The following is a 15,505-nucleotide window of genomic DNA, read 5'->3' on the forward strand; positions in this document are numbered from 1 at the left end:
TCTTCAGTCTCAATATGGAGTTGCCCTCTTTCTCGCTCTCTTTTCTCTGATTTCACTTTGTTTCCTCACACCTCCCTCCTCGTGTGGTCTTGTACACCCTTCCATCTCTCGCTCTTTTGTCCCCTTTATGTGTCACGTTGTCTGTCTGTCTCTCTCTGTCTGTCAAGAGACAATCCTGCAGCAGGGTGGTGGAAAGTTGGCAGCCCCGCCTCTCATGTGGAGCGCCTGTTTGCCAAACATATCAAAGCTGCGCGCCGGCATATACGCCACTCTCAAATGATGATAAGAGTGCCAGGCTCGTCTAACGGGACAGAATCGTCCGTTGTCATGCAAGACATTTGTCTGTTTACATCTTGCATCAAACCCTCGTCAGACAAAGGTCTCACTCTCTGAGGTTTTAGCATTCAGAGGGGTTTAGGTCAGCAGTGTTAGCATTCTGAATGTAATCTCATGCAGTCAGCCCTCCACTGTTGTGCACAGCTATACAGAAGCAGAGTGGGATAGATAGTGAGCCCAGTATATGGGGGGAATGCAAACCGTGTGCACTCTGACCAAAAGCTGCAGTAGAACAACAAGGAGATCAAAAAGTGAGAAAAAAAAGACAGGGAAGCTCATTTCAATTGCAGTGAAAGGAAACCAAAAGGAAATATTTCATCAGCTGCTTGTTTGGTTTTATATTGTGTATTCTGAACGGGATGTGGGGAGCAACCAAAGGCGATTTAGGTTATAATGTCAGTTTCTGTTTGGCAAGGTATTAAAGGCACATGTCAGTCCAGTGGAAAGATGCAGTGTTTTGAAATATTACTTGCCGCATGAAGGTACTGTTAAAGCAGCAGAGGGTAGAATTGGAGCAAATATATTTTATAATATGAATATGATTTTTATAGAATGGTCACTATATCCTAACAGTAATGCATGAGACAGGTAATCTGAAAAAAAATCATGTGCCTCTGTGTCCACTGTCGCTCCTAATGGCATCTGCAAGGTTACACAGACCGGAGGAAAACAACCAATCAGAGCCGATCTGGAGCCTTGCCGTCTTTGAGCAGCTGTTAATCATTCGCGAACTCAGATAAAACGGTCAAACTAGGCAGCGCTGATCAAATATGAATCAATATTCTGTTACTGTAATGCCTATTTCTTGTCTCAAATTATTTCAGAAACATCTTATAGTGTACTGTTTAGCTGTAAAATGAGAAAGTTTGTGACCCGGCAGCCATGTTGATATCAGTTGAGGAAATACCAAGCACCGCCCACCAGCCGGAACACAGCCAATAGGAACGCTCGTTCTCTGAAATGACCTGTGATTGGCCAAAGTTTCCTCACGGGCTAGAGTTTCTAAAGCATGAAAACAGAGTCACGAGGAAGTGTAGAAGTCTAGTTATCGGTCAGAACACTTGAATTACAATATACGGAAAGGTTATTATGGAATGTTTGCCCAATGATACCAACAACATTCTGCCTACTGCAGCTTTGAAGGGGAACAATCTCAACCCCTTTGTGCCACATTAGCTAGCTTTACTTACTGTGTGTAACCCCAGGGGATGCTAATAAAAAACAACTTTCCTGAAGCATAATAAATACCTTACATAGTCATCCTGTTGTTTCAGAGTAATTGTGCGCTAAATATACTCAAAGAAGGAAGCTTTATAAAGACACCATGTGAGGCCATTCAGAGTTTAATAGTGGAAATTGTAGTTGAATGTTTTTGCTATAGAAGTGGTGCCTTTCTACTTCTTCCTGTTTTATTATTTATGCTCCTGCAGAATATTCAACAACTGAGTGGCATAATGGCACACAAACACCCACGCAGAGGTTAAAACATTTTGCAGATATGACAGCTAATTATGTGTTATTAAACTCTTTACCGAGCTATGCAACCTTAGAATAATATTAGGGTGAAAAGTATTTATTATAGATATATGAACATTCCAGTGCAACCAGGTGTGGAAAAGATCTCTGAGTAGCTTCTCAAAGGGGACATGAGGGTTAATGCATGCTCAGGAAGAATTTCACTCATGGTTGAATGACGATCTGTGTAAAAGCATTTTTGTACAAACTTGAAATTCTTTGAAACTTTGTTTGATATATAATGTATATTTACTTGACATTTATTGATTTCATTCATAATGCGCATCGCAACGTGATTAAACAGAAGCCTACAGCTCGATGATTCTCTCTTTTGCTAATGACTTTAATGAAATGAAACTATGAAAAGTTCAGCCTGTCCTTCACAACTGCTCATCGCTGTGACTTTGATTTAATCAAATTGTAAGACAGAGCGCCGCGCAGCATACTGATGCACCTCGGAAATTAATTGCTCCATTGAGAGCCATCGTCAGATAAGAGTGCGTCTTATCAAGATGTGGATTTGATCTGTCTGCTGCAGAGTGGAGCTTGAGTTACACTGAATCACTGACCTCTCAACTTCTCTCCCCGCCCCTTTAGTCTCGACTCTCTCTCTAAGCTTTCCATTTTGTTCACCCCCTCGCTCCACCGCTTCTCTGACCTTAACATCGTTTTGTTCAAACTACAATCCTTGAATATCTGTTTTGTGCCTTTTGTACCTTCTTACTTTTACATTTTTCTTTATCTCTCCCCTCCTGCCCCTCTTGTCTTTTGTTCTGCAGGCATCAGAGCTGGGGATGCTGTCAGTCTACTACACGTACATCTTCACCTCTCTGGTAAGGAAATGGGAGACGGTGTGTGTATTTAGAGGCAATATAGATTTCACACCTGCAGGAGCACATCAAGTAGTCTAATGCTGTGCTCATGTAGTGTATTAAAGTAGTGCACTTTTAATTGGGGCTCTTCACTTGAATGAATGATTGAATGGATAGAGTTAAGCAGACAGCCGCTAAGACAGAGGAATTATAGCATAGCTTCATTATAGCATGGCAGATTTTCTCCCTCACTGCATGTGACTGCAAATTAGAGACGTATTAAGTGTGGTGTCTATAGTGGCTCGAGTCGCTGCTTGCTTGCCCTCATTGGTTGAAGTGCACTTCTGGACCAAACCAATACATAATAATGATTATTGTAATTGCTGCAAGTACTACTGCTGTACTGTTGTTGTAGTTATTGCTGCAGTTTTCTTATAATTATGATTGTGGAGAGCCTGCCAAGCTCCCATTGAATGAGCGATGAAGTCATCGTCCTCAGAGTCAACATTCATTTCTGTCAATGAATGAGTTGAGGGGGAGCTACACACATCCTTCCTCTCGCCCCTTTCTGTATTTCTTTCTGTTTGAATGAACTCGACACACATTTTGTATTATTATTATTTTGCAGGTGATTTAATAAGCAGTTATGGTTGGCTTGCATGCTCGCCTGCAACCTTATACTGTATAATGTTTCATTCTTAATTGGTTCTCATTGCTCAGTTAATTAGCATAATTGTTAGCCTTGAACCCTGGTAATGTGGATTAACATTTAGGGAAATTTCCATCAGTTCTATAATGCTCATAAACTGTTTCATACCGATTTAATCACATTGCATTACATACCGTTGAGTGCACAGTTGCTCACAGCTACTTGTTAACTGTGGTTAGTGATGCTTCATACTGGATGTTGCATATTGTTTATGGTGACAATGTCCTCAAAAGAGGTGACAGAGGCAGACAGAGAGAGAGCCGAGAGAGGAAGCTAATGGAAATGTTTCTTTGCCAAGTTCAAAGCTGAATCGTTAAGAGTGAAATATCTAACAGCTACTTCTTAAATGTTTTATGTCCAGCTGTGCACAATAGTTACCTCTGCAGCTTTTGTAAAAGTTGCAAGGTTTTTTTGGGCTGCAAAGCTGTCATTGTGTTGAATAAATGCTACGTTAATAGTATATTTTGTAGGGCTGTCAAAGTTAACGCGTTAAAGCAAATACGTTTTAACGCCTCTTATTTCTTTAACGCATTATCACAACTTGAGATTTTTAGGTTGTAGCAGGCTGAGTTTTAAAGCAAGAGTATAGATACTGGCATCATATGAAAATAAAAAAACTTAAGAAACCCATTGGTACCAACCATGTCATACTAGCTTGTCGCAAAGGATGCTAAATAAAGCCACAAACTTGCGCTAAATTTTGGTGAGGAAAAACTGGCATGGCCATTTTCAAAGGGGTCCCTTGACATCTGACCTCAAGATATGTGAATGAAAATGGGTTCTATGGGTACCCACGATTCTCCCCTTTACGGACATGCCCACTTTATGATAATCACATGCAGTTTGGGGCAAGTCATAGTCAAGTCAGCACACTGACACACTGACAGCTGTTGTTGCCTGTTGGGCTGCAGTTTGCCATGTTATGATTTGAGCATATTTTTTTTATACTAAATGCAGTACCTGTGAGGGTTTCTGGACAATATTTGTCATTGTTTTGTGTTTTTAATTGATTTTCAATAATAAATATATACATACATTTGTATAAAGCAAGCATATTTGCCAACTCCCATGTTGATAAGAATATTAAATACTTGACAAATCTCCCTTTAAGGTACATTTTGAACAGATAAAAAATGTGGGATTTATTCGCAATTAATCACAATTAAATATTTCAATCGATTGACAGCCCTAATGTTTTGTAAATTAAGAGTGTTTTACATGTTATTTTGTACTGTGCCAACATTAGGAAGCAGATTGGGGACAGAAAAGTTTGAAATGAGTCATGGCTCAAAATGTCCATGCTAGAAATTAAAGGGACTGACCCCAAATTTGATAGTAATAGTGTTTAAGCACATAGAGGCTAAGGGATCAGTGAGAGCTAAGATCATAAAGATAGCGGCTTGGGGAAAATTTGATGCAATAGTAAACTTACCAGATAGCTGCTCCCTAATGGAAATTAATGAGGTTCGAAACACTTTGCTCTAATAGCGCTGTAGAGATGATTCATATCAAGCTGATTTATGACTCATTAAGAGTGGGCTGCTGCCATCTTCGTGTTTTCCTCCACAGCCCTTGACATAGTCATTTCTTCTATTGCATCTCCCTTTTCTCCTTAACCTGCTTGTCTTTGCTTTCCCTTCGTGTGTACAACTAAATAAGCTTCCTCATCACTCTGCCCTGGTGTCTGCTGGAGGGCACAGCATAACACACAGATTCGTTGTAGATACTAGATGATGACCCCACACCCCCCTCTCCCGCTCTCATCACCACCATTTTCTTATAATCCTGCCATTGCTCAGTGACGGCATCGTTAATAGCTTCATCTAACATCATTAAAACGGTCAGCAGTGTGCCCCCGGCAGCCTGAGACAGAAGCTGTGAGTGGAAAAATAGAAGCGCTGTTGTCTCCTCAGTTGTTGTAATAAGTGATTCATCCTATTTATTGTGTTTTTAAATGGCTCTGTGCATCATGCTCACCACACACACACACACACATATTCATAAATACACACAGACACAAAAGAGGGTAGGAGCAAGTTTCATTATTTCCTCTCAGAGTTCAGTTCATTGTACGCCCATTTACCAGACTCGCTGTGATAGTACGTCTTTGAAAATGGCAATAATACAATGAATGCTTGGGTCACTTTTTCAATCTCTCATTAAAGTACACTTTGCCATTTCATGAGACCGTCCTGTAAAGAAAAATAATAGCATCGGCCATTTGTTCAAAGACCTTAAATCAACTTAGAACATTCAGTGCCAAAGCAGGGACGTAATGTGCTGTTCCCATAGCGCTGCGTAAAGTAAAGGTATGTGGGTCAGGTTGCTGAATGGGCTTATTAAGAGTATGATTTTGACACACTGGGGTTTACAAGAGACTGGGGTTCACATCCCAGTCAAAGTGGATTCCTATTAACTACAACAATGATCTTTCCATAACCTTCACCCATGGTTGATTAATCTCTACCATACCTCAACCACAAGTGATTATTTGTTAAGCTTGCTCCCTTGGTTACTGTTGCTACGCCTGTCAAGCTTTCTTTACATTTTCATACAGCACATATGGAGTATGGTGATAACAAGGACAGATTTACCACATGCTATTTTTAAACAATGGGTTCCTGATTTCAGGCAGAGAAAGACAAAGGTAGGCTTCTCATTTGTAGCTAGCAAGATAAATAAGCTTTATATCTTTATATATTAACACATTGCACATTGCAGCTGCATGTCCCAGGCAAAAACCCTTCAGCTGTTCCATGTTAAAGACATGGAAATACAGAAACACCAGTGATGTTGCTAGGTACACGTCTGTGACGCATTCAAAATCCAAAAGGAGCAAGCAGCAAACTCACTGTCCAGGGGACGCACCCAATGCTACATTGTCAACAACAAATCCATTTTGAAATCATAGAAATATACAAAAGAAACCTCGCTGTCAAAAAGTAATAACCGACCGATCATCATTTGCTTACCGTCTGAGCATCTATCTTTCACAGACGAGATCCTGTGTTCATAGTCTCAATCAGCGCAGAAGAGACTAAATGCCCTGTAATAGTTGAATAAGAATAGAAGAAATCACCAGTCATTATTGGTCAAATAAATTGGAAGCTTTGTATCAAAATGTATGCAGATTTAAATAGGAACAGGTTCCTGTTTCAATGTCAATTGCACAATAATGCCTATAAGATGCAGGAACTAACAGACGTGGAGAAAGATTGCAGTTCATTAATCGCACTAAAGATGAAGCAGAACAATACATAATGGCATCGTCTGCATAAAAATGTGAATGTTGTTATAATAACATTGCAACACAAATTATTGATATGAATTGCAGATAAAATAGGACCCAGTATGGACCCTTGTTGGACACCATTTTGTATATCTAAAAAGCTAGAAAATAAACCATCAACTTGGACACTTGGAACTGCGTTGTACCGTTCAAGTAGTTTTTGAACCATTGAACTTTTTTTTTAAATAGCCCTATGTTAACCAGCCTCCGTAACAAATCAGAACGGTCAACCGTGTCAACAGCCTTACATGAGTCTAGGAATATTGCAGCATAATATTCTTTCAAGTCAATTGCCTTTATGATGTCTTTTAAGACCTTCATTTGTAGCCGTGACAGAGGGATGACCTTTCTTGAACCAACCACAGACATACAGGAAGCAAGATAGATTGCAAAGATGATTGTAAGGTCACTAATCTTTCTATGTGTGTGTGCGCTCGTGTGTGTGCTCTTAATGGTAGCGGGTGTTCCAGTCCAGATATTTCCATTATCTCAGGGAGCAAATAACATTTCTGAAGTCTATTCAAAGGTAATGCTTATCACTTACTCCCTCACCTTTTACCCTGAAAAAGCTTTTACATAAGGTGACCTGTGACCTGATGCATTCACTTCTTCCTAACACTCCTTTTGATGAGCATAATGACTTAAACTATATCAGACAAATACCGTGGGGCACAAATAATTCTGCAGTCCTTTTAAAAAAAGATGGATTTACAGACGTAGGCAAAGTTGTTGGTAACGTTCCGTTAAAGAGAGAAAAACCCACAATGGTCACTGAAATAACTTGAAACTGACAAAAGTAATAATAAATAAAAATTTACTGAAAATTAACTAATGAAAATCAGATATTGTTTTTGAATTGTGGTTCAACAGAATCATTTTAAAAAACAAACTAATGAAACTGGCCAGGACAAAAATGATGGTACCCCTAGAAAAGATGTAAAATAATGTGACCATAGGGACATATTAAACTAAGGTGTGTCCTGTAATTAGCATCACAGGTATCTTCAAACTTGTAATCAGTCAGTCTGCCTATTTAAAGGGTGAAAAGTAGTCACTGTGCTGTTTGGCATCATGGTGTGTACCACACTGAACATGGACCACAGAAAGCTAAGGAGAGAGTTGTCTCAGGAGATCAGAAAGAACATTATAGACCTTCATGTTAAAGGTAAAGGCTATAAGACCATCTCCAAGCAGCTTGATGTTCCTGTGACTACAGCTGCACATATTATTCAGAAGTTTAAGGTCCACGGGACTGTAGCCAACCTCCCTGGACGTGGCCGCAAGGGGAAAATTGATGACATATTGAAGAGACGGATAATACGAATGGTAACCAAAGAGCCCAGAACAACTTCCAAAGAGATTAGAGGTGAACTCCAAGGTCAAGGTACATCAGTGTCAGATCGCACCATCCGTCACTGTTTGAGCCAAAGTGGACTTAATGGAAGACGACCCAGGAGGACACCAAATCATAAAAAAGCGAGACTGGAATTTTCCAAAATGCATATTGACAAGCCACAAAGCTTCTGGGAGAATGTCCTTTGGACAGATGAGACAAAACTGGAGCTTTTTGGCAAGTCACATCAGCTCTATGTTCACAGACGCAAAAATGAAGCATCCAAAGAAAAGAACACTGTACCTAATGTGAAACATGGAGGAGGCTCGGTTATGTTATGGGGCTGCTTTGTTGCATCTGGCACAGGGTGTCTTGAATCTGTGCAGGGTGCAATGAAATCTCAAGACTATCAAGGCATTCTGGAGCGAAATGTGCTGCCCAGTGTCAGAAAGCTTGGCCTCAGTTGCAGGTCATGGGTCCTCAAACAGGATAATGACCCAAAACACAGCTAAAAACACCCAAGAATGGCTAAGAACAAAACATTGGACTATTCTGAAGTGGCCTTCTATGAGCCCTGATCTAAATCCTATTGAACATCTGTGGAAGGAGCTGAAACATGCAGTCTGGAGAAGGCACCCTTCAAACCTGAGACAGCTGGAGCAGTTTGCTCACGAGGAGTGGGCCAACATACCTGTCGACAGGTGCAGAAGTCTCATTGAGAGTTACAGAAATCACTTGATTGCAGTGATTGCCTCAAAAGGTTGTGCAACAAAATATTAAGTTAATGTTACCATCATTTATGTCTAGGCCAGTTTCATTAGTTTGTTTTTTTAAATGATTCTGCTGAACCATAATTCAAAAACAATATCTGATTTTCATTAGTTAATTTTCAGTGAATTTTTATTTATTATTACTTTTGTCAGTTTCAAGTTATTTCAGTGACCATTGTGGGTTTTTCTCTCTTTAACGGAACGTTACCAACAACTTTGCCTACGTCTGTAAGTATTTCTGTGATGTTCAGAAGAATGCAGATTGAGCAACTAACTGCACATGTTTATCTCACTCTTACAATGTGACAAGCAAATAAAGAAAGGCAGCAGTAATTTGATGTATTTATCTGATGTGTTTTCTCAGTGCGGTGCCTTTAGGAGCCAGTGCTGAGTGTTTCCTGCAAGATGATTGCCTTAAAGGAATACTGCTGCCACAAAATGAGCATTTGTATATCAATTGCTCACTGCGGGTGACTTTCTATTATTGAAGAAAACTTTTGTTTTTCTCACATGCTTCCTCTGTGAATCAGAAAACAGATTAAGTCCTTGATGAATTGAAGTAAATGGAGGACATTTTTAAAAACAGCCAAAATGTACTACTACTCGTCTGGACTTGCAGTACGCCTGCACAAGCATGAGCCGGCAGTGGCGGAAGTGTTTCCCAAACTTTTTTTCTGGGAACCCACTTTTTAAAAAGGTCAAACAATGGCGACCCAATTCACAATAGTCTATAAATCAAATTTGTGCGTAAATGAAGATTCCTGATCATTTTTACCGGTTGAATCAATCTGGTAATGTGTGATGTTATTCCAATATTTACAGCTTGATGGTCCAAACTGAATTGGGTGAGCTGTTGGCATATAGTTTACATACAGTACAGCAAACCATTTATTCAATCCAGTTATTTTCAGCTAGTGGGAGCAGACTGTATGCAGTGACTAACCTCAGTAACATATGTTTTGTTTCTTCTGGTAAAAGATCTGACATCTTTAATCTATTTATAAGAATCCAGGCCCTCTCCAAAATACTCACGAACAAGGCTGTGAGGTCAGATTTGAAACCATATCATGCATGCGAGTAGAAGCTGATCCAAAATCAGCATTGACCACAGTATCTACTTTTCCCTAAATTAACAAAAACCTGCAAGCCTTTTGGTTAACTCGCACTTGTTCCATCATGTTATTATAACCACAGCCAAACTGAAAACTCTTGACACCAATTTAGATGGATTCAATACTCCTTTGATCAGAATACACAGTGAATGTTCCCACCCAAGACACGTAGATTTTTAATGGTCTAACCTGAATCTCAAACTGTAGCTTTTATTACCTGTATGAGCTTAATTAGGTGCCATCAGAAGGTCGAACCGCCTGCCCACACAGACATACTTAAAATGGTACAAGTAACAGGTTTAATGATAATAGACGTAAGGGAATCTGGGAGTGAACTCTCTTCCTGTCGGTATCAATTCTCTACCTATTCCAGTTAATTAGAGACTGTGGTAAGCAAACTTCCCCAAACACTGGTTTGAATTATAGACGGCAGAATTCAGATTGATGTAAGCTAACAAGAAAACATCATGAGCCATGAACTTTTCTGGCACTAGCAAACAAATCTCTGAAAAATGACAGTGACAGCAGAGTGAAGAGAAAAGACTCGCACCTCTGAGCTTTACGGTATGTGCTCTGCCTTGCTCTCTATTTACACAATGTCTGTATATAGTATGATAACGTATACATTATGAATACTGCCTACTGGCCTTTAAATATGAATCTAGTTAAACACTAAAGTGCTATATAAAAAGAATAAATAACTTGGGGAAGGAAACCTAGGAAACCTAGCAATTACTATCCTGAAAAGCTGGTTGCTACCTGAAAAACAATTTAATTCTCCATGGTAATAAGAATCTGTCTCCATGTAAAACCTCTGTGAAGCTTAAAGGATCACTGTGTAATATTTCGGGGATCTATTAGCAGAAATGGAATATAATATTCATAACTATGTTTTCATTACTGTATATAATCACCTGAAACTAAGAATAGTTGTGTTTTCGTTAGCTTAGAATGAGCCCTTCATATCTACAGAGGGAGCGGGTCCTCTTCACGGAGTCCGCCATGCTGCTCCGCCATGTTTCTCCAGTTGCCCAGAACATACAAACCAAACACTGGCTCTAGAGAGAGCCTTTTGCGTTTTAACGTTACCTAAAGGCCACCGTAGTTCTCCGTTACGCTTGTGAAACTGCAGTAACGTGAGCCGCGGAGGGCAAAATCGTCGTACCTCCAGCCGCCGTCTGACTTCCGTTGCTCCTAAAGTAGTGTCATTATGGTAAAGATGGCCTCTGAGTGAGGCGAACGGCATTACCACGGTTTTGCACTCAGCGGCTCACGTTGGAAAGGGAGGAGTGAACGGAGGAATACTCAGTTGGTTGCAATCTGCAACCACACCACTAGTTGTTGCCAAATCCTACACACTGTACCTTTAAGGACTGTCACACAAGTGTTTTTGAGCAAAATTACAACTCATATTTTCACTCTACTTCTAGCTCTGATTTTGGTGTACACTAACTCCTGAGGGAAATAACTGTCTCTTTAGCTGCTAAATGTTCCGCCAGCTAGTTGCTAACTTTGCCATTATGCTGTTTGTGGTTCTATCAGAGGATTTGCTGCTGCTGGAAACAAGGCTGATGACAGCGTCGGGACTGAATCAAACAGTAAAGTCGGGGGCCATAAAACCCCAAAACAATGAGCTGAAAGATGCTATAAAGCTTTCTAGATTTGAGGGCAACTGCAGAGTTGGATGATAATTCTTTGAGGGTTTGCCACTAAGAATGACCCATTTCAAATTACACAGTTATTATGTAGTCATCTGATCCGTTGTTAATGTAAAATGTTGATAAGTGCAGCTTTAAAGAAACATAGTCATGTGGCATTTCCTTGGGTTGCTGTATCCTCAAATGGTAACGACGTTATCATGTGGCCCAGATAAAGACAGAGCTGTCAGTGGTGATAATCATAATTGACAATTTGAAAAAGAAAGAAAAATCATCTCCACTCCTTATCTAGCGCAGCAGCCCTGTGAAAGAACAGACAGACTCCGGTAGCCTATGATTGAGTAACATTTCTGTAAATTGCATATTGATTTTCCTAATGATATAAAGCACTAATTAATGACGCCCCTCCTGTTATACTGGGGGAAGGGTATACCAGGGTAAAAACCTTTAGGCCTCAGTCTGTGATGAAATCCATTTCTAGTGGCGCACTGATTATTCTCTAATATCTGGAATGCTCATGCAGTGTTTTTGGCCATAAGTCATTTCATGCTTGTATCAATTGCCACGTAAATTCAGGCTGAGCTCTAAAGCCTCCTGCAGCCTCTTAATTACGATGCTCTCAGTGAGCGTGGGTTGGGAGGAGAGGAGGAGGAGAGAGGGAGCATTACCAAATGTCATGCCTACAGACTTGTTATGAACCTGGGATGTAATAGCAAAATTAGATAAATCATTTGCTGAATTTTCAACACAATAGTCTGCTGCAGCTGGACATGGAAACGGTAATTGCAGCTCTTCCACTAGTTGCTACTTCACTGTTCTGTCCACGCAATGGATTGGATCCAAGTGATCCCTCTTGCGTAGGTCACTAACCTGTCACTTACATCATTCTCAATGGCCAGCTAGTTTCATTCACACCGAGATGACCATGAAATTAACATGCCGTTAATCTTAGCGCAGCTCGCTTGGGTTGATGCATTAGCTTTGTTTAAAAGCATTTAATAGCTGCATACATCAAAACAATCTGGCAGCATTCCTGCAGAGCGTTGGAAACAAATGACCAATTTTGTTCCATTATTCATAGAATTACGTCTGACCTGCGACAGTAACAGCCTATTTGTGAGGCACAGACCTTATGCCCAGAATAATCCTGAGGCTGGTGGAGGCCAAAAACACCATGAATACTGCATACACTAGCATATGTTTGGAATCTGAAACAGTCTATCTCTTCCAGTAAGCTATTCATTCAAGTCCCGGCTGAATTTTTACGAAGGAACATAACAGCTGAAAGCACAAGAAAAAAGAAAAAGAAGCCTTCAAAGTCAAAAAGATGTGTTACTTTTGAATGCTTCTTTTAATTGAAAAGCTTTGCAGATTATTTTGTTGGGGAAACAGAAAACGGTTCGTGGACCTCTAAGGCTGCAGAGTCGGCGGTGGTGAGCAGGAGTGGGTGGCTGAAATACAAAAAATACGGAGGGAGAAGCAGCAGATAATGGAGGCGAGACTCCATCTAAACTCTGCTCGTCTTAGTGACGGCCTGAGTGTTACACATCGATCACCTGAGCATTTCTCATCAAGACCCCTCAGCTTTGAGACTAAATGTTCACTCTGTGTTTGAAGGGCCTCGGCAGGAAAATAATACACTAGGAAGTGTCTGGCTAGCTTGATAATCATGTGTGGCTTCTAACGGTCATGTTGAGATTTGTTTCATTACTTTTATTTTTGAGGTAATACAAGAGAGATACAAAAAGAAGGCAGGATTTCAAGTTCCCTGATCAAAACAAACCACATTTAATCTAAACTGACTGGCTAAGGTGATTGAGCCTTGCTGGCTCAGCTCTGTAGTTGGTGAATTGATGGTGTCACGGCCTCACTGTGGTCTTTTCTACCAGAAAGATGGAGATACTGCTGCCTCATTCAGATTTTGTTTTGAATAAACCTTTTGTTTCTGTTTTCTGCTTCGTCATATTTAATGGAGGATGTTTTAGTAATCCTGCGGAGCTGCTTTCAATCCTCAGTGGCCAGCGATGTGAATGCCTTAAAGTGCTGTTTGAGAATGTTTTGGATTATTGTGTCAGTGAGCCTCCCTCTTCATCTTCATTTGCCCCATTTTGTTTTGGAAGGAATGTAAGTGTGTGCGTTGTCCTATAAATTCTTTGTGCTGCTCCCAGCCCAGTCAAAAATGCAGCCAATTCTGCAACCAGTTTAATTGGATCAGCAGGGTGTTGTGCATTGTCATGGGATTGAAAGCTGTTAAGCATACAGTACACACAGGCACACACAAAAACTGAAATTAAAGCCATCTGGTTTAGGAAATCACACTCATATTGTGATGGCACTGCAGATAAAGTAAGTTTGATCCCCAAATCATCCGTAGCACGGAACCTTGAGAAGAACATTAGGAACATTAGAAGTGTCACCTATCTTCATTAACTTAATGCAAAATTAATTGAGGTCATGGTGTCCAAATATTCTTAATGATCTCATTAAACTGTTACGACTTAATAGCAGACCTCACCTGCCTGTGTGACAGAATATCAAAGAGAAACTGCACAAACAACTTATTTCCCTCGCTAATCCTGATTGGACATGATCAGCTCAGCTATCAGCTCGACTATCAGCTCAGCTTGATCGTGTATTGAACTTCCTGTCTGGATTTCTTTGTCTGGCCGTGCGATAATCAAAATACAATAACAGCCATGCGCTGTATCAAAATTAAACCTGATTAAAACCTCAAAAAGATAGACATGATATTTCCTCCAAATATCACTAATGACTTTCTGGTAGGTGCTGAATTAGAATATAAAAGCACATGTGGATTTAAAAACATACACACTTGAATTAAGCACACTTTGATGGTTAGTTAAAGAGGCGTGACATCGGGGTAAGTGGGGTCACCGACCGATAACCACTCGGGCTTTCTGGTGGTGATTTGCAGATGAAAACTAATTAACAGTGAAGAAAAAAATGCTCACAGTTTTTAAAAAAAATTACTTTATATTACTTAATTAGAAAAATTAACAAGCTCATTAGTGGACACTGGGGCATATAGGTCCTTGCAAGCCACATAGATGGCTGGTATTTTAGTCTCTCTTAACAAAGCATGCATGTAAGTTTTTGGATAAATTTTACATTAAGTGGTGTGAAAAGCAAAATGATTCTTGGCTTGCGGTGACTTTGTCTTGGCAAGTTTCCAGTTCATTATACAGTACATGGTAGGCTCAAGATAGACGAATAAGGAAAAGGAAGAAAAAAAGCAGCGATAGAAAAAGGAGGAAAAAGGACGTGGATAAGAAGTAGGAAATGCCGGGTACACACTACATGAGAATAGCCAATTGAAAACCAAGCTGAATGAAGCGGAGGGACAACCACCGTTGTCATGGCGGCTGCGGCTAACGCATGATCTAATGCAAAACACGAAGCATAAAGTAGTACTAAGATGGACCTCAGAAATGGTGCATCAACTTGTTTATTTGTGGCAACAATGCAAGTGTTTATTTAACATGACTTCGTCCATCCATCCTTTGTGAATTTTCAGTATAAAGTAGTGCAAAAACTAACATCGCTAGCTCTTCCTGCCCATCGTCCACCAAGTTTGTTTACACTAAAGGTACGTTTGATCGCGAGAGATTTTGGGAGATTTCCGTTTTTTAGTCGGGACTCTAGTTATTCATGAATGAATCTGTTAGTGTATGGTGTGCTGTTTTGGCCAAACCGCTCGCTACACACTATAGGAACAGAGCTGTTAGATTTAACATAACATGTTGTGTGTGGGGTCTCTCACATTTTCAAAATCTGTTAAGATTTGAAAAATCTTTTAGTGTGAGCCATAAGCAGTAAAGAGATGAGGAAAGGAAAAGTGCGATAGTAAAGGAATGACAGAGGTAGCCATGGGAGTGTGAGCCGATGTCGGGACGAAAGTTGTAGAGCACAGAAAGGAAGTCAGGTATGAAGCCAGCGAGCAATTTTAACTT

At 40.2% G+C, this 15,505-nt stretch overlaps 1 protein-coding gene and 1 long non-coding RNA gene across 6 annotated transcripts in view; both read left to right on the forward strand.

Moving 5' to 3' along the window:
* The window catches only part of grik4 (glutamate receptor, ionotropic, kainate 4), a 334,598-nt gene that overhangs the window by 239,614 nt on the left and 79,479 nt on the right, over positions 1-15,505 (forward strand). For all 5 annotated transcript variants that reach the window (XM_037775509.1, XM_037775506.1, XM_037775510.1 and 2 more), the window contains exon 8: positions 2,631-2,684. In XM_037775509.1, the coding sequence (XP_037631437.1) occupies positions 2,631-2,684 (54 nt within the window). The remainder of the gene's footprint in view (positions 1-2,630; positions 2,685-15,505) is intronic.
* LOC119491444 lies at positions 7,053-9,350 on the forward strand. Its single transcript, XR_005207610.1, has 2 exons — positions 7,053-7,187; positions 9,129-9,350. It is a non-coding gene; the product is annotated as an uncharacterized LOC119491444 (long non-coding RNA).

This window comes from Sebastes umbrosus, chromosome 7, assembly GCF_015220745.1.
Source record: "Sebastes umbrosus isolate fSebUmb1 chromosome 7, fSebUmb1.pri, whole genome shotgun sequence".
Taxonomy (NCBI): Eukaryota; Metazoa; Chordata; class Actinopteri; order Perciformes; family Sebastidae; genus Sebastes; species Sebastes umbrosus.